Source organism: Opisthorchis viverrini, assembly GCF_000715545.1.
Source record: "Opisthorchis viverrini unplaced genomic scaffold opera_v5_384, whole genome shotgun sequence".
NCBI classification, from domain to species: domain Eukaryota; kingdom Metazoa; phylum Platyhelminthes; class Trematoda; order Opisthorchiida; family Opisthorchiidae; genus Opisthorchis; species Opisthorchis viverrini.
In genome coordinates this window covers 377479-403400 of record NW_008752039.1, presented here as the reverse complement: position 1 = coordinate 403400, position 25922 = coordinate 377479, and the positions used below count along the sequence as shown (strand labels likewise).

The window sequence follows — 25922 nt, the reverse complement described above, 5'->3', positions numbered from 1 at the left end:
CCACTCAAACAGTGGTGTTTCTGTCGAGCGAGCTGTTCTGTGAAGGTGACTGGATGCCTACCTAAACTGTTCACAAGCATTTCCTGACCACCACCGCCCTAACTCAGTTGGTCCAGTCTTATCACCGGATGAACATCAATCAAGAGTTCAAATCGATTTAGCACATTTCAGGTCGCTACCCTGGACAGATCAGACGTGCGTTAACGGCAGATGAGACTGTTGCTATCCGGCTGTCTAAACCTAGGCTCCGCGCACGCAAACTGTTTGTCAAAGACCTTGGTTTACTTCGGACGTAAAGCAAGCACCTTTGACCTGCCCCAACAAGCACATGCCATCTAATTAATGGGTAACTTTTCTGGCCATTCGCGGTGCAATTTTACCCCCTAGTGTCGTCGCTTCGCTCCATATTTAGCCAGTTGAAGAAGCTTTGAAAGCGAATGAATTTGCTATTCCAGTATTTCCTGAGATTTCGAAGCACCTCCAGACAGACTATGCTGATTCCGAAATCGCTTGAAGAACGGAGATGGTACAAATTTTTCGAACGCGTCAAACTACAGCATAAGACTTGGGCTCGAACTCATTTGCTTAAACATGAAGTGAGGCTTTCCGAGTGTATTACTCGACAGATTGGGAGAAAAACATCACAAATGTATCGCTTGGTAGAGCCTTTATTCCCCTACGTGTGCTATCAGCATCAGTTCTTCGCCTTCTAATAGGGAAAGTTGTTTGGAACAAAGAAGTTCCCAGCCGTGCCGTGCTCAATATGGATATTCCAATTTGATCAAGTTTACTACAATAGAGCGATAGATCAGTTGAACGTGAATCAACTGGCTTCGAACGGTCCATTTAAAAATCCCAAAATTGTTTCAGAGCACCGAATTCAGACCTAACTAAGCTAGAAAAGTGATGCACTGGACCATACAACACATCCTGGAGGCAGCCTAGCTGATTGCTCCAGTAGAACCGGAGACTGAGTGTTACCGAATTCGCTTAATTCGGTATGAAGGTGAAGAATCGTCAGTGCGGTTTCAGAGGTATGGGTTGTTTGTCACTGGTCAAGCGGAAGTCGGACAAGTAAACAACTTGGAACTTAGTTGTCGAAACCTGGAATGCAGCACAAGTAGGTGCAGGTGAATTCACTGATTGGCGAACTGAGCGTGCTTTCAGATCGCCATACCGCATATGCTGTTGAATTGGAAAATTCGAAATTCGATCTTTTGGCATCATTTTGAGGGGTATTTGTACACCAGAATCCACGAAAAATGAATGGTGTGACGTGCCGATGAAGCGTACTCGCATAATGTGTTCCGGTTAGTGCCACTAGTCCATCGTTTCAGAAGTCCACCACATTGTTTCAGGCAACACTCCATGCCGTGAGTACTGGGCTTTGGACAATAGACGCTACGCCCCGGTAACACATCAAAGACCAGAATCAGGACATGGACTGGTCGCCATGGCGTGTGCCCGAGGCTGCACCAGTACCGTATTTGAATCGAGGGTGGGCGCCTACTTAAATTGGTGGGCTCGAAAATAGCATGAGTCAGCGCTACGCTCCTGTCCGCGAGCCGTGCTGTCCTACGGAAGCCAAGTCAGTGCTGAACCAGCAAGGCTGACCAATGAGCTAGGTGCGGCGCAGAACCAATAAGAGGCCCCGCATCTACTTATGTGTCTCCACCACATCAGTGAATGGGGCGGGAAGCTTCCTTGATTTTTCAATCCTGGTTACGGTTCAGGGAAGCCACTACATGAAAGAGATAGCTCCTACTAGATTGGCTGATCTCGTTTACCTGATCCTACCAAAAGAACTGAAATCGTTTGCTTGTGGGACAAAGGCCGTTATATGGCTTGTCGCATCCAGTAACCGATATTCTGCTGACAGCTGGGTTATCAGACGTTTTTAGGAATGAAAAAGAGTGGGAAAACCGTGTGGCACTACCTGAAATGAAGCAGTAGGTAGCCGGTTACTGCGTAGGCGACTGAAGCTAAGATCCCATAACGACACAGCGTTCGAAATCGTGCTCTGAACAGCACAAGAGCATAGGAAATGGTTCGCTGGATTGAAAGGGATCTGACGGTGACGCTGTCTAACTAGTTGCCAAATTTGACAAAGATGTGAGTTCAACGGCACTAGACAGGTAACATGGTGGATGCATGTTCAAACTAAAGGAATTATACCCTATATGCCAGATGAGGGTCCCAATGGATAATAAACAACTAAGGAAGAGGTAGGTTTTTACAGTTGTACAGGTTGAGGCGGACGACGGACTGGTCGTTTTGGTCAATGAAACATTTCTAAACCTGTTTCACTACTGAAACAGGGGTCGGTCACTAAGAGGCACATTGGCCCATGCCATTATAGCCAGAAGTGAAGAACTCGTAAGTTACTGATGGAGTAACAGCAACTGGTTTCATCGGCTTTGCTGCCAAATATTCTGCAACTAATTTTTGTGAAAGTTGCTGATTAGCGTACATTCACAGAACGCGAGCAGACCGGCCGTTGCATGTAACAATGCTCTGTACCACTCGCACCTGAAGCAGTCTCCGAAAAGGATGACTTTTGATCACCGACTATGTTTCTGGAACAGGCGGTGATAGTTTCCAAAGCCGAAAGTACCATCAGGAACTGTATACATACTGTATACTGTATACAAGACTGGTCAACTATGTATGCCACATTTGAAAAATATAAGGATATACGATATAGTACTTCAGGCTTCTTTGCTGGGTAAAACGAACCGGAGTATGGGAAGCTCTGATTCGGCAATTTGCCATATGCAGGATAGCGTCTGATTTTGTCACAGCTACTGTTATTATGAGAGTATCCCATTATTTCTTGCCTCATTATTGTGTTGTCTCTGTAATTAGGACTCCGGGTAATTAAGAGGTGGAATAATTATCTACATCCCACGCGATGAAAACATTTTTTCCCTTAGAACTTATACGTCTAATTTCATTAGTCCAGATGAATACTGGACCGGAGCTCTACTCTTAGTGGAGCTACTCAGTGCTGCGTGCCGGTTCCATGTCAAGGACCATCATACAACCGAGTGAACTCGGATACTATCGGAAGAGATCGGACGCTGAGTGCAAACAACGACCAAGCTTGTCAGTCTCTCATCCTTGTGCCTTAGGCACAGTACCTTAGAAAGAACTAAGCCATACGACTACAGTAATAAGTGTTCGATCTGCCTCGCCCAAGGAGCTCTTTTTTTGTTTTTGTCGTACCAGTGGGGATAACATTTTGGCGCAGCGTACTCCTGGGTCATTGTGTCATTGTGTTCCAGCTGGTATCATATTTCCAGGCTCCCGAATCCAGCCTCTGAAAGGTCTGTTAGCAACTGCAGCCACAATGAATCCACGGGATTCGTTGATATTGTGTACCAGACCATCAAATGAGAAATAAAGTTGATGGAATAAAGGTTAAAGAAGCAAACAGTTCTACGAAGTCCCCTCAACAAGGTGAAAAGCGTGGTTTCCTGACCCATGTAAGTTACTCTGACTGTGCGGTGTGTATCTGGTTCATGTTAAGTGAAACAGTTTCTCAGTCTACAACGAGCGGCTAACAGTATTCGGAAAGTACGACATCCGCAACTGGATGAGGAAGTAAAGTGAGCCATCAGTGTGATACGAAACGTCGATTACACTACGCTGTATCTCACTACTCAACAAAGAACTACCACTCCATTCTCTTGCAGCCCTCCCACATTCGAGTGGTGTCGCACCACGCAAAGTTCGAAAGAGTCTCCAAAGTGCAACGTCTGTTTCTTCTGTCCAAGAGGATAGCTATTTATCAGACAGCTTTTGAGGTTTCACCTAACCATTTCGATAACTGCATTCTAGCGACTGGACATCTGTTAATCAAGTTTAAGGTCTTAATAATCGGTTTGTCATCCAGTTACAAGGTTACATACACAAAATCACGTGACCGAAGATCGACCTTTTTTTGAGAAAGATGTTCTGATGTCAACGCTGGCATCTGTTAATCAAGTTTAAGGTCCTAATAATCGGTTTGTCGTCCATTTGCAAGGTTACATGCACAAAATCACGTGACAGAAGATCGAGCTTCCTTTGAGAAAGATGTTCTGATGTCAACGCTGGCGCGAAAATCTCTTTCTAAGTCTCTAGTTTGTGGGCTATTCTGCCACTTAAGTTCATAGTGCTGAGAATTCTTCCAACGTTCTGTTATAATTTGGGCATTGATGTCGGTTTTAGCAATGGACACCGCACACATACAGGGAATTGGATAGACAAAAGAATACCGAGCACCCTGGCTGATTTATTTGCTTAAGACTTATGTTGTTAAACTTGGAGCGGGAATTCTCAAATTCGACAAATAGTTTGTGTTCAGCATCACTTAAGCCCGCTCGACTTTCAGAGGATGATTGTCCTCTTTATTTGCTTAAGACTTATGTTGTCAAACTTGGAGTAGGAATTCTCAGATTCGACAAATAGTTCGTGGTCAGCATCACATAAACCCGCTCGACTTTCAGAGGATGATTGTCCTGATAAACACATTATGTCTGTTGATATCATCGGTGTAAAAAAAGCTGGATGAAAAATTCGATAACATAAGGCACTCCCAAGGAAGTCCATAAGCGATAGGATACTGGTGACTTCGCTGTGATAAATTATTGGTGTAAATGTGGATACTACTGATGAGGCATGCGAGTAGTATGGTTTCTCGTAAACTAGCTTCGCGTCTCTTGAAAAGCAAGATCTCTTACGGAATTCGTATAGTCGCTTTGTAGCATTTGCTTGCATTTAAGTAACAGTCAATGTATATCCAGAATTTCCAGTATGGATATTCAGTTTTGTAAACAAGATGAATATGAGAGTTTTGCTCGCCTGTCCAATAGTCTGTAACTGTTCAGTTGGTGTTTCTCTAGTAAGCAACTCCTTTCATTGGTAGAACGAGAGGATGTCAGAACATTTCCCTGCTATAGTTTCATATTGAATTTGACTGCCGCTGTAACGTATAACGGTCTTTGAAATGTCTCGTGAAGAACTTCTTTTGAGTTTCGGATAAGTTGTAATGGAGCTACATTTTCTGACTGAGGCTGGTTAAGCACCAGGGCTTGCACTTTTCACGAAATGTCACGTGAAGAACTTCTTTTGAGTTTTGGATAAGTTGTAGTGGAGCTACATTTTCTGACTGAGGCTGGTTTTGTATTGGCGGACAGGTGAGTCACCGGATGCCTTCAGGGAACCTTGACCTCAGGGTAATTCCGATATGGATCAAGTTCGAATGGTGAACGGTTTGAAACCGTCGAGATTCAAGTTACATCGATCCGCTAGTGTTTTATGCAAGCAAACTGGCCTCTGACATGTTGTTTGTCCAAAGTGATCATTGACCTCACGTTGCGATGTGGCCAGAAGCTAACATTTTATCATTGTTTGGACGCTTTAGATGTAGGTAGTTGATGAGTCCTATTTCTATTTCGCACCCGCTCCCTTCCCCTTGGAGGTAGTATGTCAGAATGGAACCTGGGAAATGAATGTTTAGCTATCTGCGGTTTGATTGGCTGACATCCGGTGCGGATTGGTCCGCCGAAAGCGGTTCAATGGCTGAGCGCCGAGCACGCCTGCGATAGCAGGGGTTTTTTCACGCTGTACTGTTCGGCTACTGATACACAGCCGTTCCTAGTTTTGCATTAGCATTAGCTATGATGAATTTACGTACCTTGATGACTACGCCATGACTTTAAAGTCAAATGGTTTAAATGAACTTTCGGTTCAGATACGTTTCGGTAAGTGCCGAGATATGACGCTGCAGTATCCACGCACCGTACGTTTTGACTGGTGAGGCGTTGTGGATGGCACAGAACTTCGAGAGAAATCGCATCAGAACCTCAGGAGTGTTCTGATAATTGCGGTGAGGAATGAATCTCAGTATATAATTGAAAATTTTTCAAAAATCCGTTAGATTTAGAATACTTATTGAGCGATAGGCTTCTCCAAAAGAGAAACCTGCAGTGTCTTAATTAGAATGGTACTAGTGCCGAGATATGACACTGCAGTATCCACGCGCCCTACGTTTTGACTGGTGAGGCGTTGTGGATGGCACAGAACTTCGAGAGAAATCGCGTCAGAACCTCAGAAGTGTTCTGATAATTGCGGTGAGGAATGGATCTCAGTATATAATTGAAAATTTTTCAAAAATCCGTTAGATTTAGAATACTTATTGAGCGATAGACTTCTCCAAAAGAGAAACCTGCAGTGTCTTAATTAGAATGGTACTGATGAGCATTTGTTGAAGATGCTGAACGTTGGTTTGGAATGAACACACTACTCATAATTCACATAGACATTCAAAAGCGGAAAAACACTGGACAATCTAGTATTCTTGTAAAGTAGGTTGCCGGTTGACAACAAAACAGTTATTCGATTGATTATTCAAAATTCGTCGACTTACCGGAACAGCAAAAGAACAGCACACACGAAACTGTGAAAATTGTTGTAGCTGGTAATTTGTCCCTCAGCATCGTTGATGGCAATCTGACCGAAGACCTACAGAACGAACCAGAAGAAATTAGGTTCAGCGCATTTTTCAATGAAAAACATGAGACTAACTTTATACGGTAGGGTTATCTAAATTTGCTGATGTACTGTTTTTGAGTTTTGGTCCGTATGGTGCATATAGGATTGAAGGTGTGCCGTGCAGTATAGATTTTATGCAGGAATAATCCCAGTGAGCCTCCGCACACTCCTGTCCTTCCCCCAAAAGTTATTGACGTACGGAGCCAATCGAACGGCGGTTTCATAGGTGGTAGTACTGGAAGTTGAGAATAATTTTCACTTCTTCAACAGGATAAATTTAAAACAGAATACTCAGAAACATAGAGTGTTTCTCCGTCACTGGATTCTGGCTCCTAATATGGAGGTGTGATATCTCACAGCTGTAGTCTAGTTCTGGAGCACTGGCACTAGGCACCACCACACAGCCTTCTCACACGAGCCCCAAATAGATAACAAATGAAACATTTGTACGCCTGTTCTGTGTGGGGAGATGGAATGTTATTCGATTCTAATAGCTGAGAAAGATTGTGATCACAGACGACTGCCTGATATGGTGGTCCAATATGAAAACTACGTGAGACAGCTCACAATCCGTCCTTACACAAGATCACCTAGAGCCTGAAACTCAGCTAGTGTGCGTGGACTTGAACTTATCATATTTCTTCTACAGGATGGGCAATTTATCGACCGATCAACAACGGAAGTTGCGCCACGTCGCATTTATGGTGAGCCCTACGTGGGATTCAGGTGACAGATCACTCGTGCTGTAGGTCAGACTCGGTTTGATTGCCTCACCAGTGTCTATCGTTGGATCCACACCATAATTACACAGGCCTTCTACTCAAGCTCTGCAAGCCAAACTTCTTTTCTGTGTTCGTACATGCCCACCTGGTAATCTTGCCGCTCGATTTAGCGCTAAGTGACAGATAGCCGGAGATAACTCAGTGGTTAGGATGCAGACTCACTGTTCGGAAGGCCCGTGGTTCGAAGCTAGCCCCGACATCTCAAACGCTCCCATCTAGGATTGGGCAACCTGGCAGTACCTCGTCCCTTTCGTTTAATTGGGGCAGCGGCTAGGCACCGCAAGGTTGTTACAGGTGGACGATTATTTTATTACATATACATGACAGTAGGCAAGGTCATTTGAGATGATAAAAAACATGACCAAATCACTCACCTGCATCCCAACGACAGCGTAAATGAAGAACAGCATCAGTAGTAATAGGCACACATAGGGTAAAGCTTTGAACGACTGAATGAATGTCCAAAGCAGAATTCGTATGGTGTAGCCTTGACGGATGAGCTTGATAAGTCGGGCAGCTCGAAACAGTCGCAAAAATCCAAGACTAAGGAAAGAAGAGTCCTGTGGAAGGAAAAGATTGTGAATAAGTGGGTGTTTATTGTGATTTCAATGTGATGCTTTTGTCTAGTTGCGGTCTAGCCACGTCGCTTTACACAACTTTACATGGGAGCGTTTCAGAATACCAGCCGCTCAATTCAATCCGGCTAGAGAAAGTTGCTAATGTGTCGATTTTTCACTATCGCAATAACCAAGTAAGACAAACTTTGACCTACTATGGTCTTCGAAATCCTACTTCCTATCCACCACATTTCTAGAACTACACAATTTTTACCCTACAAGAAATTGACAGACTACTGGAAAATTGAAAGAACTCGCTTGTTACAGGAGGAACTAATCAGAGGGTTCTGATTTGTGTTCAAGATGAAGCGAATGTGAGAATTTGCAGTGGAATCAGGTGCTGAGACATAAGTCTTGTGTAAGTCGGCGCAGTGAGGAGACTTTTAGTGCAGGTGGTTAACTTGTACAAAATCACTGATAGACCGCTGCAATCTGATCCGTTTCAACCCACGTTCACGAAAAAGCGTCATAGTTTACTAGTCAGCTTCTGCCAGATTTGTGGGGCTCTGATTCGAATAAAAAGACTTCTACCTGCCAATGCAGGTATCATTTAAACTGATGCAATCGAGTCAGGAAGCTGCAGTGTTGTGCATTCAACAAGTTGCAATCAATGGATACACACACAACTTAACATGTTTGGCCTGAACTCATACCATTTCGAGTAGTTCGTTAGGAGAGTCTCGTGCATCATGTTTTGTGTTTTATCCCTCGTAGCGGGTGTGCAAACACCCTTCGTGATCCCGCCTAAACATTACAGAGGATGTACGATAATTCAGCAAACAAAAGTAAATTTACGTCCGTCGCACAACGAAGAACGAAGGTAGGAGAAACTCCGTGGCTTTCCAATAAATTTGTACATAGCATTTAGAAGAGATTAGAGATATACGGAAACACACTATAGATAATGAAATAAGAAATGGCCTGTCATCAGGAGATTCCGTAATTCTGAAGGGTGAGCTGTTCGCCTTTGTGAACGCCTACGTAAACTCGCCCCCATACTTTCACTTATAGAAAACAAAAATGAGTACGTTTACTGAGTCCGCATTCCTTGGCGTCAGTGCATCTTATGCTGAACTGAAAGCCCCGTCTTGTGACTAGACCTGATATAAACACCGGATAAACAGTGCAAAGCAATCTACTATGGATGTCATACGCGAAAATCTGGATCCAATTATGTCACTTATTCCCCTATTCTGATCACCTAAATGGATAAACCTGTTACGGTACCAGATCGCAAAATGCAATGAATATACGAATACATATGTATTGCGATATCTCGAATATCGTAGCAACTGAAACATGAGGCGTTGCAGCATATTCAGTTGTCTGGAGACACCACAAACGAGAGATTCAGCTGGGCTCCAGGCGAGTCTCTCGAAAAACCAAATTAGTTTGTAAATGAGTGTATTTCGCTAATTTCGTGCAATTTGGTTTCAAGTAAAACATATGGTTGACGGAAACTCGGGGAATGCGCCTGTCTCATGAGCCCCAAAAAGGGCGAAACCGGTCGTGGGTTGTCGAAGAATTTTCATCATCCTTATGGGTAGTGCATTACGAATAACACTTTATCCGTTGTAAATTCGATAGACCGACCCTAAGAGCCCACTCCCATGTCCACAAAGGTAATTCAGGAAACCCTTTCCTTATGAACACAAACGTAAGATTCTAAAGAAATGCGAATGTAAAAAGAACGTTAAACACGGCATCCAGCATATTACATAATTAGTTCCATAGTTTACATTTATTCTCCATCCCATTGCAGTTGATACGGCTGCCTGAAAACTCGACTTGGATTTTGAGGTGATCCCTAACGATCGTTTACCAATTAGACGCATCATCAGCTCATGTTTGGAAAGGAATCCCGTTTATGACACTCCAGTGGTGCTATTTTGGACGTTATGTTGACTGGCGAAATTAACTGTGATCTGAAGTCAAGTCAGATAGGTAAAGCACAAATATAATAGACGGTGGACTGCATTGAAATACTTACTGGAGCGGCTATCATAGGAGAAAAAGGACTATGACGGGAAAGCATCTTACAGTCGTGCATTCAGTTTACAGCCTACTGACTGATGGGCGGTCTTGGATTCTTTTCACCGGGTGCACCATTCATACAACGTGACAGGCTTCAACTATGGCCTCATTACAGGTCATGGAGATGTCCTTTACTAGGCGTTCTTAGCTCACAAATGGATTATTATCATCTGGATCGAACGGACCGCTGGAAGTTGTGAATATATCTCTGACTACAAACTGCTAATCCGACTTCTCAGCAGAATAAGATGCACAGGCAATTCCAGCAGAAGCATTTTCTTCGAAGCAGGGTTACTCCTGTAGACGTCAGAACGGTTTTGTTTTTCATTGAATATATCCAACCGCCATAGCGTTGTGGACGAAGTTGCCATGGAGATACTGGCTGAGCCGAACCACTCACGCTTCCCATGATTTTCAGGTCACTTATGCCCCAGTACATCCAGCTGGCTTGACCACCAATGCTGCACGAGTCAGTGATTGATCTCATCTCACAGCACATGTGTGCACTCGCGGGCCAACATGACTACAACATGAAGATAAGTTGAATGGGACAACTAACGCCGGAAATGTCCTAGAATTCTCAACTACTCCTTATCCACCTCCTTGTCTTTTCCTCTAAATTTCTGCAAGAACAAGTCCTGATAAATTCCGCATGTTTATACGGTAATTTTTACGGAATGTGCAAAGCCTCTCCACTCCGATTGCGGATAGAGATTTGCTTGAAAACATGGACTGTTCTATAACGTTTCACTAAGGTGAAACATCCAATCTCATCTGCTAACCCGTCTATGGGTGCGTGACTGTCATTCGTATCTTCTACTCACCACAACAGCCAGATCAACTTGAATCAAGCTGAAAACAGGCAAAAAACATTCACTAACCTGCAACTCAGAAACCAAAACATCGGTTATGCTACCGACTACAGTGATGAAATCGAAGGTGTTCCAACGATCACGAAAATAGCTCTGTAAAAAAAGAGGAAACAAATTTTCCGACTAACTTTATTTCACTGAGATGCTAGATTCTGAGCTACGGGGGCGTGAAATGAACTGTCAATTTGCCTAGGCACAAGAATCACTCACTTTCAAGTTAAAATTATAGAACAGGGATGACCAGATATCCTAAGCTTGCAAGGGCTTAAAGACTCAAAGGACATGGAGTAATTTTTCCTTACTCGCTTTTGTTTGATTCCTCGTTGAGTCCCCGTTACTGATAGGTTTCACTCAAGTTTATCACTATTTTCTTGCTTGTAGGTAATATAAAGTTTCGGTGTTTTGGAAGGCACAGTAAATATGATCGAATTTACATGCATCGGAACCAACTACTGTATCATTCGTTTGATGCTGACGGAACTGGTGACGGACTGTTTTTTCTTGTCTATTCATGATAGTCTGATCAGAACAACAACAAGGTTAACAATGAATATGCTTGCCCAAGATCAACACGGCCGTACGTGTTCAACCAGACAGTATACTGTTGTGACGTTGACACTACTGATGAAGCGTGCGAGTAGTACGTTTTCTCGTAAATCATCTTCACGTCTATTGGAAGGTGTGGTTTATAATGGAATTTGTGGAATTGCTTTGTAGCGTTCATTTACATTTGAGTGATAGTCAATAAATATCCAGGAAAATTCAGGAAGATGCGTTCGAGAAGAAGGCGGATACTCAGTTTTTATGAGCAAGATACATATGAGAGTTTTGCCTTCTTGTCCAATAGTCTGTAACTGTTTAGTTGAACAACTCCGAAGCGAGGGCCCCTCTTCTTTTCACTATAACTAACTCATTTTGCCCTGACCCTTTGTAGAACAAATCACTGTAAGATACTTTGACAAATCTGAGACTCGGTATGGAGTTGTACCTCAAATATATTATGAATGGCTTGTTGTCAGTAATTGAGAAACGTTTTGAAAGCAATAGAGATGTCTCCCCTTTGGTGACGTAACTTTTCAAAACCAATTTGGGTCGCCTATGTTCTTCACAGATGGAAAAGATATGATGGACCATAATTTCCAGCAAAGCTCCATCAAAGGAGTGAGTGTTTATTAGTTGCTTGTTTGTATAAGGCATCCTTCTATTTTCGACGTGAGGGGATTGTTTCTCGTTGTCTGCAGTACTGGGCTAAATGTTATACAGCACTGTAAAAAGTGTCTACAGTTTTGAATTTATTTGGTCCTTGAAAATGATGATCTTTTTCACGTATGCTTCACTCTGCTTTACAACCAAAAGAATGTTGTCTCTGAATTGGCTCTTCTAGTTTCCATGTCCGTACAGACGTCAGCGGGACTCTGTGCGTAGTTTTATGCCATTCACATGGACATCTATTTTCGCCCAGGTTTGTGCGGACTCATTGTACTATTTTATGCAGCAAGGCAACGTGCATGGTTTGTAATTGCGTCACGTTTACAAAAGTTAGTTTCCACCTTAGTTGCAACCAAATTTTGTTTTAACGGGAGACTCAGGTGAATCTCCGCTGACCTATTCGCTTATGATATTGTTTAGTTAGTCTCCCGTTAAATCCAAATTATTCTGCAAATGAGTTTATCTCGCGAATTGCGTTCAATTCGACTGTGTCCCAAGTGAGATGAAATTTGTCGCTGGCTATCGAAGAGACTTTAGCATTGTTGTGAGTAGCACGTTCGTTTCCATCTGTTTTCGTAACCTTGCAACCACCTAGTCAAACCCATATCGGTCGACTCCACATCGGCGGACAATGAGGATGCCACATGTGAAATGCGAATTGATGCATAGCCAATCGGACTCATCTGGGGCATTAGGATGGTCTTTGCGAAAAAAGACACTGATCTACATTGTTGGCGGGAGTTTCTGAATTTGATTTTGGTGATCAGCCTCAAGAAGGGCAAAACTGATTGTGGGCAGTTGAAGAATTTTCAGAAACCTTATGAGTAATGTATTAGTAATATAGTGAGGAAACGTTTGGATACGTCCAGGTGTGAAAAAGTATGGTATTGTTGCGATTAGGGGGTCCTTGGAGTATACCGCATCCCCCATGACAATGGACAGTATTGGACCTTACAAGGATCATTACATGTGGTCCTGAAATGAGGTTCATTTTGAGTGATACCGCAGTGACACCGTCGGCATCACTGCTTTGGGAACTGCTTTGCGGAACTCACTCAACACGGCATTACATGACAAAACAATCTGCCTGTGTATTTGTTATATCTACCGATTCGCCAGTCTGACGTATCTGCTGCTGACCCGCTCCAGTGCCTAGTTGCCGAAGAAAAGACTCACAGAAGGAAACACAACAGCCATATTCCGAACAAGCGAATGCGAGAGCGTGAGTGCGTGCGAGTGCGAATGTACAACGGACTCAGGCTATTTATTAGAGGGACTCTGTCTGAACTTTGTCCAATACTGACCTATGCGGTCTGGTTTTGGTATGAGGTTGTGACATGATGCATATTGCAAGGGCACTCTCTGACCTTGATCAACGCTGACTCTCGCTGTCTGGAATTCGTACAAGGCTGTGACGCGCTGCATATTGAGGGGGCGTTGTCTGTCTGGTCAACTTCTAGCAGAGCCGAGGGTCCCAGTGGATTCCGGGCATTCAGTGGTTGCTATCAGGAATGTGACCGTCCTGACAGTCTTCAAAACGTAGGCAGTCTTGGTGGCGTTTGTGCGTTTTTTCGTTGCATACGATCTTTAGGGGTAGCGCGCCTCTGAAGAACGCTTATCAGAATACTGGCACCAAACACAAATCCTCTGGGGGCAATAACTTCTTAGGAACGCGATATGTTTTGGTTTGCAAAGCAGGAACAGCTTGAAATTAGTACCACCCTAGGAGCTGCGTTTCTATCGATTTAGGAATCACGGATTCCGCTATTACACTCGCACTGTTTTACCCTACCTCTAGTGTTTTTCGGAGGTCCAACGGCATATTGGATCATTTAATAGTGGGTAACTTTTTGTGATCTAGACACCAAGGGTTTAATGGGGCCGTTAGATCTGAGTGTAACGTGCTGCTGAGTACTCGGCAGGTGCATTCGTTGGTGCCAAGTACCAACTTCAAGCCCATTTGCACTCACTTAGTCAGTCACGTTAAATTTAAAGTATCGGGTCCTTTTTATCTTTCGCATCAGTACAATTAAAAGACCTATATCCTTATCAGCCTATAGACAAAAAAGTAATGGTTTTATACAAAACAGGGCTGGTCACGAATTTGAAGGGACAACGACAGGAATGTCAAAACTGATGTTACTTGATCAAAGCCATGGCAACGAAAGATAAACTTCTAAAACCCTTTACGTTCACGTGACTGGTTTGAAAACTTTGGTTTACAGGGCTTCGCTAAAAGATAGAAGCTTCGGATTTCGGTTCTGTGGCAGCACTTGGAGTGCTACATCGTAATCTAACTGTGAACAGTTTTCAATAAGGGTTTGACAACTTACAAAGCGGACCTCTTGATGACATCTGCGCTAACACTCGTAGAAGAGTTGGTGTGTTTTCTGCCAAGCGTCCTAATAGATTCCAATCTGTTCAGTCACTCTGTCTGTTCATCCGTCTTGTTGATACCATTTTATACATGATTCGCATGTTTCCCGCCTCGCGGATAAGAAAAGCAACCACAAAGCCAACATACCACGATATTTGTCTTTCACGTGTACTGCAGTTTGTACAGCAGTTTGTCGTAAAAGTGTGGTGGCTTTAAGAATATTTCTGCAAACATTCCACTATTCCAGAATGAAGCACACGAAAAGGTGCATAATGGGCAGCTTAGAAAACAATTTGAATAAAGAGATGGTTGTCCTTGACACAAACAAGCTGATGTATTGCGAATATATCTACAATACAAAATTGATTTTTGTCACGCTGTCGCTGCTTATTTCATCTTAAGCACATTACTTGAAAACAGTCGAGCAGCTTTATCACACTTACTTTTGGGCCGAAAGCAATCAGTTTGAGTAAACACTCCATTGTGAACATGGCAGTGAAGGCAGTATTTAAGTAGACCAGAGTGCTGCAGTAATTCTGGTATTTTTGTGTTTCCAAATCCGGTGTAGTTGCGCCAATTTCCGTATGGTCTGGACGATAGTACTGAAAGGAATGGGAGGAAATGCAGTGACTTATCCAAGCAGAAGTTCGGGAGTCATCCAACGAAAGCACTCTCAGACAAATGTACAGCTAAATGGGAAAGCGCTGATTTAGAAATGGCTGTTACATAAAGACTGGACTCATAATACGTTCACGCACAAAACACGTTTGCAGCGTTAATAATCCCTCTGCTTAGCCAAAGCACTCTTTGCTCATTTCCTAAGGAATATCTTTCCAAATCTAATGAACAATATTCGAAAAATACACTGATTTGTATGTCAGTTTGGTCTTCACGGGAGACTCAACTGAACCTCTAATTGATGATATTCTTCAACTAAATGTGCGAAACAGGTTGTGGACTGTCAAAGAGTCTACAGCAACCTTGTGAGTAGGTTCCCGATGAACTATAGTTATAAAAATTAACAGTTTTATTTTTCAGGCCAGTGTTTAGTTGTTAAAAAAGAGACGGCTAGACAGGTGCACGTATTTTGGGGAAATTCTGCGTAGGGACAAGAGTGTAACCAGGTCACCAAAGTCGTTCACCTTCATCATAAGAATAAGCGTATTCAGAGCGATCATCATCATAATATAGTATTCAAACGGGCTCGAGACAACCAATCGCCAAATACGATATTTCGCTGAATTCGGATTGCTTGGCATGTATCGACACAGAGGCTTTGCGTTGATTGCAAATTCCATGCATTGTTTCTGAGAAAGAAGACAAAGAGAAAATCATCTCGGTGGCAATCATGCTTCTCCATCTATTCGAATTCATACGTGTTACAGTTTGGTTTAGTTTTGGGGAAATATTTCCCAATTCAAAACCACCACTAAGTCAGAGAGGATATGCGGAAGAACCTTGCTAGGTCACGCATGGTATGAAACGAAGCCTTGTTAGTGGTCACGTACAAAATGGCCTTTTCGGACTAGCTGGGAACTATGATTTTCAAAGGTAAACTTACGGATTTGTGGACATGTCGAGAAAGTTTCAAACGGGGTTAATCCACAAATGAAGGCAATATAGGCTGAAAACTTGGATGCGATGGGAAGCTGTTTCATTCTTGATGGGAATCTAAAACAGTTGGTGATTCACCAATATCTAGGATGAGTTATTCTCCTAAACAAGTGATTATTAGTTGAGCAACAGTCCATTCGTTTACATGAGGTTTTATCCATAAGCGGAAGTACAACTATCCGGTACTCTAACAGCAAGCATTGATTGTGTCTCTGTTACAATGTTTGGAAGCAATCAGAAATTTCTCACCGGGTGGATAAAAATGAATTATTTTCAGATAGAAACCCTCAAATTCTTCAAACAAAAACCGAGCTGATTTAAACTGACACACTGATAAGAAGAATGCGGGAATCTGGTTAGTGAAAAACGACGTCTAGGAACGTATTCTGACAGGGGCACTTGGACAAACTATTAGTTGTCTGTTGCGTGAAACAAAGAAGCTATCAGCATATACATCATTTTCGTCATTTTTAACGTGTTTACGTAAACGCAGCATACTGAATTGGGTTACCGCAGTGGTTCATGAAAAACTGGATGGCAATGCAAGCGGTCGAGCTCAAGGGTTTGGACGTAGTGGTAAGACCAATAGCATATACGGTCTAACAAAACAAAATTTCTGTCAACAGGGTTTGGCGTTATTGTTACTTAAATTAATAGTATCGCACAAAATCCGCAGACAGCCTACTATGAGTTTCGCACTATTTTGGGTTCATCAGATGGGCGTAGGCCCCGGAAGCTGAGAAAATCACTACGTGATTCTGCGATCGTTTGCACGATGAATCTGCTGAAGTTGGAGACTCCGTGCATCCCCTTGTAGGACGAAACCAGTAGTGGACTGTCTGCGGATTTCGGGCAGTCATCCCGTACCATCTGTTTTGTATACAGAGGAAACTTCATTGAATATTTTTGCAACGGAACTTCGAGAATGTCCGTTTGTTACAAATTATGCAAAAGAATTTTTATGTGTGCTATTGTCTACGAAGGAATTCACTGAGTCTCCAGCTGAATGGTCATACGAGGTAGCACAATCCTAACTGAGGAACAGAACATGTGGCTATACTGGTGTACCTGGTTTTTGTCCAGTTCATGGTCGACCAGCTCGTTCTCGCCTTGTTCTTGAAATGTGATGATGATAAGGGCGACGAAGATATTGACAAAGAAGAACGGAAAGACGATGAAGAATATAATGTAGAATATAGCCATCTGTTGTCGATAGTCATCTATCGGTCCGTAATTCACCTCGGTGGCATCCATTGAGTTTTTCAGAATGCTGTGGCGAGGAAAGAAAACAACAAATAACAATAGTAGTACAACCGTGCTACTACTGATAATAATAGTAATACTACTAATGGTCATTAAGCTGCAGCAATCGTTCGGAGCTTTGGCATGCTGATAAAGGATCGAATCCATACAAGACACAAAACAATACTGATAAGAAGAACACTGTATACAAAGGATTTTATTGGCATGCAAGTCTCCTGTGAACACCAAATTGGTATGCAAATGAGTGAATTTTTGAATATCAACGAGATATTCTTAAAAAGTCGGGACCTTAGTCTGTCCCGCTCCTCCGAATCATCATACCAAACAGTTCTCTAAACTTGTGTAGCTGATTCTCTCTCAAAGTCCTTCCTACTGTATGCCTCGAAATATTGCAACACTGAACCGTATGACTTAGGCCTGATTCTGACGTTTCTTCTTCTCCATGGACGATGATAACCGCGCGAAATTGATCTGTAATCGATCGAGATCGACTGACCTTTTTGCGTCACTTACGCCTAGGTTGGCTAGACCTTGGCATGCAGTCTCCCTGCGTACTAACTCGGTGATGGAACTAGCTGCATGATACAGATAATTAAAATAGCTGGCGTTAGCCTCTGGGGTGCAGCCGCAATCAAAATACGGATAAATAGTAACAATTTTTGGTGTTTTTCAGAACACGCCGGACAAGTCCGCATGACGGAGAAGTGCTTGTAGGTAAGCGAGGAATGCGTGGGTGGGGGGCGGGACGTAACCGAGTGGGAATGGCCTGGTAAGCCTTTTATTGATCCACCTATAATTGACATCCCCCTCCGGTAGGCTGATATCCAATCAGCTGTAATGGACAAGACCGCTGGACTGATTCTTCATGCAGGCGCTTGCGGTTTTAAGGGAGGCTTTCCTATTTGTCAGTGCCATTGGGAAAGCTGACAGCTCACTGTCGCCTTCCGACTCTACGCGAGGGGCACCGGTAGCTGTCCTTCGTTCGGTCGACGAACTTGAATAGGTTTCCTTACTTGTGCTTCTCCGACAGCACTCATCGCTAAATCAACATTCCGCTTCTTGATGTTCGACCGACCTGTCTATCCCACATCCTTGGACGATCAGATGCATCCTGCCGAACCGAACATCTGACTCAGTTTTATCGATCTACTTTGGTAACTCGGGCGCAGGGGCCTGAGCTCATAAGCCAAAAAGGCCCATTTAAACACAACAAACCAGAGAAGAGGGTGAGTTCCTCGTTTCCATACCGTAGTGGTTGCGCCAGATAGGGATTCGCACGCAAGCGCATTGTACGAAAATGCGATGTACCGATTGGTTGATGAAAAACGACGAGATGGCGAGCCAGCCCAGGGACAACCAATAAGACGGTACGCCACTCAGCCATATTGCACGTGTGTATTGTGCTTTAGCAGGAAAGTAAAATACCGGTCAAGATCGGTATGGTCTTCTACCCAATTGTGCTGGCAACAGCACCGTAGATTTATTATGGTTGAACTTGGTCGCAGTGCTTGAGGGGTGGGGCTAAGTCGAATATGATAGGTAAAAAATATGTGATCAACTCGAGCCCAGCAATGAGAGTCACAGGGCCTTTGATCTAGTTGGACAAAACATAATTCTAGAGGCTGCACATTGAGCCACCCTCTGTATGCTACCTCCACAATTCCCGTCGATTCTGGCACGTAAAAACTTTGGTGGCCCTGCTTGACCTGCCTGCCCTCTTTGAGTCTTCTGCACTGTCACTACAGCTTTACGAGCGTGTGTCCGTTACGAGCTGTTTGCCAGAGGACGCTGTTTCATTTGGGTTGTAATCGCACTCCACATCTGTCATCATTCCTTGCTCCGTTAGTCCAGTGGGGCCAAATCAGTGTGTCTTAGGCGGGGGCGATCCTGGAGCAACAGCTTCACTGTTCAATGTCATGATTGACGCACATCGTCACATTGAGTTGATAAAGGCTGCTTACCTCGCTTATGGACTAAAAAATGCGCGCAACATAAGAATTCGATTTGCACGCTAGAAATGTTTGTCACCAGTGCATTCATTCGTGTCCGGATTCACCCGAGGTACATACTACGCGTTCTCTAAATGGCGCGCACCAACGTTTTCAAAAAAAAACGGAGGCCTTCCGAACTAACGGTATGCGGTCAGTTACCCTTCAAAAAAAAAACGAGTGCATGCTACACAGTTGTTATTGCTCAACGAGACACGAGCGCTTACACAAAACTTGCGAAAGTGACGCCTGAGCTGATTCTTTCCAACGAAACTAGCCAGGGGAATCATGTTGAGTTCAGGACATGCAAGTTTTAGACTCATTGTTTGAAGCGACCTGACTGTTATTAGTCATATGAACGATTTTTTATTTTCTTTGTCGCAAGTTGTTGTGCAGGAAACAGGATTCAGATTCTGGATGCCTTCTTGCATTGTGCAATGAGTGTGCTCATTGTAATCCGCAACCAATGATCGAAATGACGGAAATTACACTTGAAAAACCAGCTAAGTTAGGCTGTGCGATTTGCTAGAGACGAATCGGTTTTCTCACTTAAATCGGCCGGCACGCATTTAATGGTTCATCTATTGCCCTCAAAGAACCTGGTTTGGCCAAAGCCTACCGAGCAGATCAAAAACCCATAGAAAGACCGGCGTAGAAAAAACGGTCTCCCTAAATGCTTACAAAGACCAACCGTCACTGCCACTTTATCAAAACCGAGACAATAAAGGATATGTTCTTTACTTTGAGTATTTTCAAACTGTTGTACTTCGATTGCATGTGTATGACAGTATTCCTCTATTCTTCACAGAGACAAATCTGAAGTAGAAGCTAGGTGACGAAGGGCAAATAACCAATACCTATTACGGTTACCTCCATGTCATGCAGCAAACAATATAGAAAATGAGAGTCCTCGAGTATTTCTGCGATCCATCTGTTAAAACTGTGGAAATTTGTGCTGGTGTGCATTCAACTGCCCAAGTGTACTCAAACCGACTAGTGGATATTAAAAGACTTCCAGAATTTCCAACTGGGATTTCCTGCTATCAATCAAGCAAATCTTTACCGAAAACCTGAGGAGCACCTTACAGCTGCTTCATCTTCATTGGGGATCATCTGCAGTGCACACCTCACGAAGCTCTAGTAGGGAGTTTCGAACTATGATCTTATGGTTAGTAGTTCGAACAGATAACCGCTGGGTCGTGAGCAGCTGAGCAGCAGCACATTTGCCTGTCGATCTAACTCTACTGCGTTCGTATTAGCATGCTCTATCTGTAATTAGTGCCAGCGCGCAGCTTCCCACGTGGTACGACAATACTACTTATGCATAGACATAATATTGATTCGACGAGTTCTGATGAACGAATCACCTCCGAATACTAGCCTCTCATTAGCATTTGCACAGCTCATTGTAGCTAATTCATTGTGTGACAGAAAGTAACAATGTCATGGAATCCCGTGTGTTTTTGGGAAGCTACTCGTTTTTGCCATTCCACACAGCAGTCACCGATTAACGCTGATATCACTCGATACAGGAGGGAATTATTACATTACATTACATTGCATGTTTAGGTTTTTTGGGGTGATAATGCATGGGTTATGTAGTCGGACGCAACAGCCCACCTGATTTGTGCTATCATGTGATTCCAATGTTTCGAGTTATTCTATTGCATAAGCAACAAAATGTGATAGTCATTACTAATTGGTAGTATTTAGAGAAATTTATTGTGTCAGTTTATTTAACTTTGGGCGGTGCCTGTCTCTCGCAGTTTCAGGGTACAAAAACTTCCCCAGTAGCTGAAGTATACTTCGCATGTTCCAGTTGGCTTGTGCATCAATTTACTAGAGTCCACGCGGAACCAGACAGATTCCGGTTCAACAAAATGTTTCAAATATTTAGTCATCTACCATCCCTTCCTCCATCTTTTACCAACTTGGCTTTCCTAAGCGTCTTCATCTTTCAGTGGGGATATTCGGGCAATAAAAATTGCAAGAATTATTTTCCCACAAGCTACAGAGAATTCTGGGAGACCGGTCGCCCTTTTAGTCGGCCAGTTGTTTGCGATTTTGAGTACTCTATGTATAGTCATTATTAGAACGATTGGCCTTGGTTTCATACTGTAATTTTGTTGATATTGAACTTCAAGTACTTTAGCTCCAGGTGAAGATCTATTTCAATTGGCTGAAATTTCACCTAGCTGAACGTTGGTTAGCACTGGTCATCCATGTGCGTGTGCTTCAGACGGGTCTGTTGACCGGTGCAGGCCACAAGGTGCCTCTGCGTGCACCCTGGATGATCAACTGTCCAGTTTTACCCATTTGAATTGAGAATTGTTGGTAACAACTTGGGTAGGCTGATGACACCACTGCCCAAGCCTATAGGACCCTGATGCCGGTCGCCACTGAAAGCCCCTGAGGTCATTTTTTCGGGTTATCTGCTTGCAGTCACTTATCCGGAGCTTCAAGCCCATAATGGTGTTAGAAACGATCATAGTTATCCAGAGCATCAAGCTGGACACCAACCGGACACGTGTGTCCTTGATGTGAATCTCACATGTGATGTATTGCCACAGGAAGAAATGTTGCATATATTGAGTGTACCAGGATTTATTTGTCTCCAACGCCCAAATCTGAGGATGCCGTGAGTGGTTCTCTGCCGAAGAGGCTCAAATTTGGCTACCGGACTTTCTGTTGTTTTCATCGCGCTCTCAAATCTATTTTGTATAAACCGTACTGTACGGTACTGTATTAGTTTGAGCTGTGATTTGATGTCTCCTTTTTTAATTTCATTCGCGGGCTTTCATCTGCAGAAGACCGACATTAAAACTCAATGCCTACAGTTGTTCTGGAGGTAACATTCTGTGACCATTTTTGTACAGATCAAAATGTATGGTGACTAAAACTAGCTAATCAGACTATCTCTCCTGAGTGGTGCGTGCCACCAGCGGCCACTTTGCAAACACTATGGGCTTAAAAGTTCAGTTTCGCCTGTCTGAAGCGGCAATTATGGGACACCAGTCGAACAAACTTTGAACTGTTTCCTCAAGCTCATTTTCGGATCTCGCACCCTCAGTCCACACCGGGTACAGAGCACTAAGGTGGATTCATATGGTGTTGGCAATTATGCACCGGTGTCCCAAGGCGTAGCTCGATGTAACGGACAAATCTGGAAACGGCTGTCAGCCCAGCAGGATTTTACGAAAATGTTGATGGAAGTGGATAAATTAGCTACTGCAACCTGCCAGACCATGTTTGTCGGGTTTTTCGTGGGACTGTCTTTAAGTTGCTGCACAATGCTCTAAAAACGGCGGCCAAATGTCGCATGCGGGTTAAGTTAGAGCCACTGTTCAAAACCTTTTGTTGTTAGTGCGTGGAGATTTGGGAATTTTAATAAAGTCTTCGTTCAGTAACTGAAGCCAATCTATGTACAGTATTCTACATCCTTACTGGGAGTCACCAGCAGTGTGCATCCCGTGAAACTCCAGTAGTGAGTTTCGAACCCGCGGTTTCTCGGTTAGTAGTTCGAACATTTAATTGTTCGGTCGAGAACCTCTGTAGCCACTGCATTTCTGCATGTTTGCACTGAAAGCAAACGGACTCAGAAGTGAACTTCCATATGACGATAACGAAGTGTCATGCTATTCAATTCAGAGGAAAGAAAGGTCAACACAATAAACTGGACAAACGGTTTACGAACAATCGAATCCAAACGATTCCATCGGTCAAATGATGGACAGGGGCCAGTTGGAACATGCGCGCAGTATAAGACCTGGATTTGTGCCATAACAGTCGCAGATTAGCGGCTGAGACCTAACATGACATTCTGGATGTAGTTGCTAGAAGCAGTGAGATAAAATCTCAAATCAGTGTACTTCACTTGTTGTTCCACGGACTGATTTCAGTGATTAAGACGACCTTCTGACCTCATGGGTGGATGGGTTTAACAACAGGACACTGTGGTCAACAATTTAATGATATATTGTCGTTCAATCAGACGAAATTGCACTGGACGCTGAGGGCGAGTCGTAGGTTACTACTTGAACGGGAATCTTTAATCTTACTTGCATTGAACGTTGTTAAAGGTCAGTAGCGTTTTAATCTGCATTTTGTTTACCAAAACAATGATTCGTTGTTCTGGGAAAATATTCTGCTTACGACTGGAACAAACCATTTGTCTCATTAATGGCCATTAGACCCGGAAGTATGTGAAAATGTGTGATTACTAGCGCTTACAAGCACAAAATTTAAATTTCAGGTAATGATGCCAGAGCTCGAATCTCGTATGTTTCACTCAGCCAATCAAACATCCAATTTTATTTTATCCCTTTGCGACCCTTAATATGTTGCATGTTTTCATGTTGATATCACACGTAGTTCTGAAGTAAAGCTAGCTTTACTTGATGGTCTGTTTATCCAATGGGAATTGCGTTAGGAGTGAATAGACTTTATAAACTTAGCACGATGTCAGTTTGTTCGGAACACGATAAAGCTACATGCTACTCACCCAGGCCAGCCTTCACCGGTTGTCACAGTGTATAGTGTGAGCATTGCATTGATAACATTGTCGTAGTTGAAGTCTCGCAGGGCCCATTCACGAGGTCTGACCACAGGGACTGGCCCCGATTCGTAGGAGAAATAGTAGCCTCTAAATATATAATACAAGATTACCGATTAATTTGTATCGTTCATCCCATATTAGTGCTTTGAAAAGAATAAGGCATGAGAGTCAGGTTAAAAAGGACTACATAGACAACGAAACTACTGAATGTTTCTCAAACTGTTCCGAAAGGAAACATAGATAATTAATGAACTAATTCGTGAATAGCCTTTAAAAAAAGATGAAGCTTTTTAAACAACCTGCGGCTTAAAGTCTCTAAAATGACAGTATTCGCCTCAGAGGATGCCGATAAAAACAAAAGAGCTAAGGGGAGTAATCTAAATTGGGAAGAAGCTTTTGTTCACCCTACTGCATTATTCCATATTATGAGAAACCTGGATTCAAGCAATAGCTTGAAAAAGGAAACCACTATGACGCCTCTAAACTTGTGACTTCGTGAACAGTTTTTTTCTCGTAAGAAGCGGGGAGCAAAATGGCACCTTAGTAATTAATATTCCGCGCTGTGAGACCACCATACCGGATAGACCCCCCGGGGATTAGTCCAGCCGAAATTGGTCGAGATTCCCGACTTTGTCATTAAAAATGCGCAGTGTGATGGCACACAAAATAATTGATATGAAATCTAAGATTATTTTATTACCCATATACGATTTGCAGCCGATGGTGGCCACCTTGCCATTTTCTTCCGATGGCACAATCCTGGACGCTTCTTGAAATAAGGACCGCATAAAGATTAGCTTTCGTTCGTATCGATCCCAGAAACGGCAAGCATTTACCACGGGGGCGCGTAATGGCGTCAGGTAACATTCACACCTTTTGTGACGTAACACACGTTCTAATCATTATTTATGGCTCGAATGACTCGAATTAAATTGCTGGTGAATGAGCTTTTCATTCTCATTAGACGAAAATGAAAATATCTTCGATGAAAATAAAGCAGCAGGGTTACAGTGCCTCGGGAACTGACCCAAGACGTCGCCCATATTACAGTTTGTAAAACCGTTGTGTTGGGCAGTTCATGACGTTTCAGCTTCAGAGTGCTGAACAGAGTTTCGCAAGTGTTGAACACGACGACGGAATCCTACAGAGGTTCCATACTGCAGCCTATGTTGTTGTTCGGCCACATGATATACACCATACTGTATTTTATGTATTATCAAAATTCTACTCCATTTTCGGTCTTGTTAACCATATAGTGCTGGTTCTATCATTAAGCTGCTCAACCTGGATGTACGAATCGTAAAAACGCGTCACTAGGGATTTCACAGATGTCGGTAACTTGTACCAAAAACTGGATGAAATTCAAACAGCGATTCGGGTTGTGAAATATGAACCACGACATGATGGCAAAGTAGTGTATCAACAGAGGTAAAACTCTCACGGTTGATTAACACAGATATATGGCTGATGAGTACGTCGGCAGGGTCAGACGTATTTCGGTGCAACTTAGAGCATATAAGCGACGTTACGTTAGAGATGTCCCATGCAACTATATGATACTATATGGAAGTTTAAAAGCTTATCAGTTTATAGGCTGGCCTCAAATAAACCTATTCGAGTGACTTGTGGAGGGATAATCCTCTTAGACTTTGACAGAATGAAAGACACTATCGGCAATCGAGCCTAAAGGCTTATAAATAATAAATCTGTTGTTTTGTTTATTAACCACGACAGTCCTTTTAAATCTTTTGTCAAGGGGGTGGAAGGCATTCTTTTGGCGAATTACCCTCATTTGCCAATGATGTTTGCGTTACCAGGGCAGATGCACCTTAATCTCTCGTTTATGATATTGTTCTTCAACTGAACTTGCTTCACAAAAGTCGCTGGATATCTTATGAAGTACAATAATTGAGATATCGTAGTTTAATTTCTGAACAAAAAACAACTTTTAGGGTTGCTGAATACACTTCGACAAGTACAGTCCATCAGACAGCCACACTCCCCGACTTTCCGTCAGCTTTATGCTTTTCTTGGACATCAGGTTGTGCTCACGCACTTGGTAAAAAACTGTGTT

General features: G+C 43.1%; 1 protein-coding gene across 1 annotated transcript in view; it reads right to left on the bottom strand.

Annotated features, from left to right (window-relative positions):
* Positions 1–25922, bottom strand: part of T265_10559 (hypothetical protein) — a gene marked incomplete at both ends in the record, with an annotated part of 113832 nt that overhangs the window by 20866 nt on the left and 67044 nt on the right. Inside the window, 6 exons of the mRNA XM_009176961.1 lie at positions 6413–6507; positions 7694–7879; positions 10795–10935; positions 14872–15030; positions 17111–17312; positions 23795–23935. Of these exons, the coding sequence (XP_009175225.1) occupies positions 6413–6507; positions 7694–7879; positions 10795–10935; positions 14872–15030; positions 17111–17312; positions 23795–23935 (924 nt within the window). The remainder of the gene's footprint in view (positions 1–6412; positions 6508–7693; positions 7880–10794; positions 10936–14871; positions 15031–17110; positions 17313–23794; positions 23936–25922) is intronic.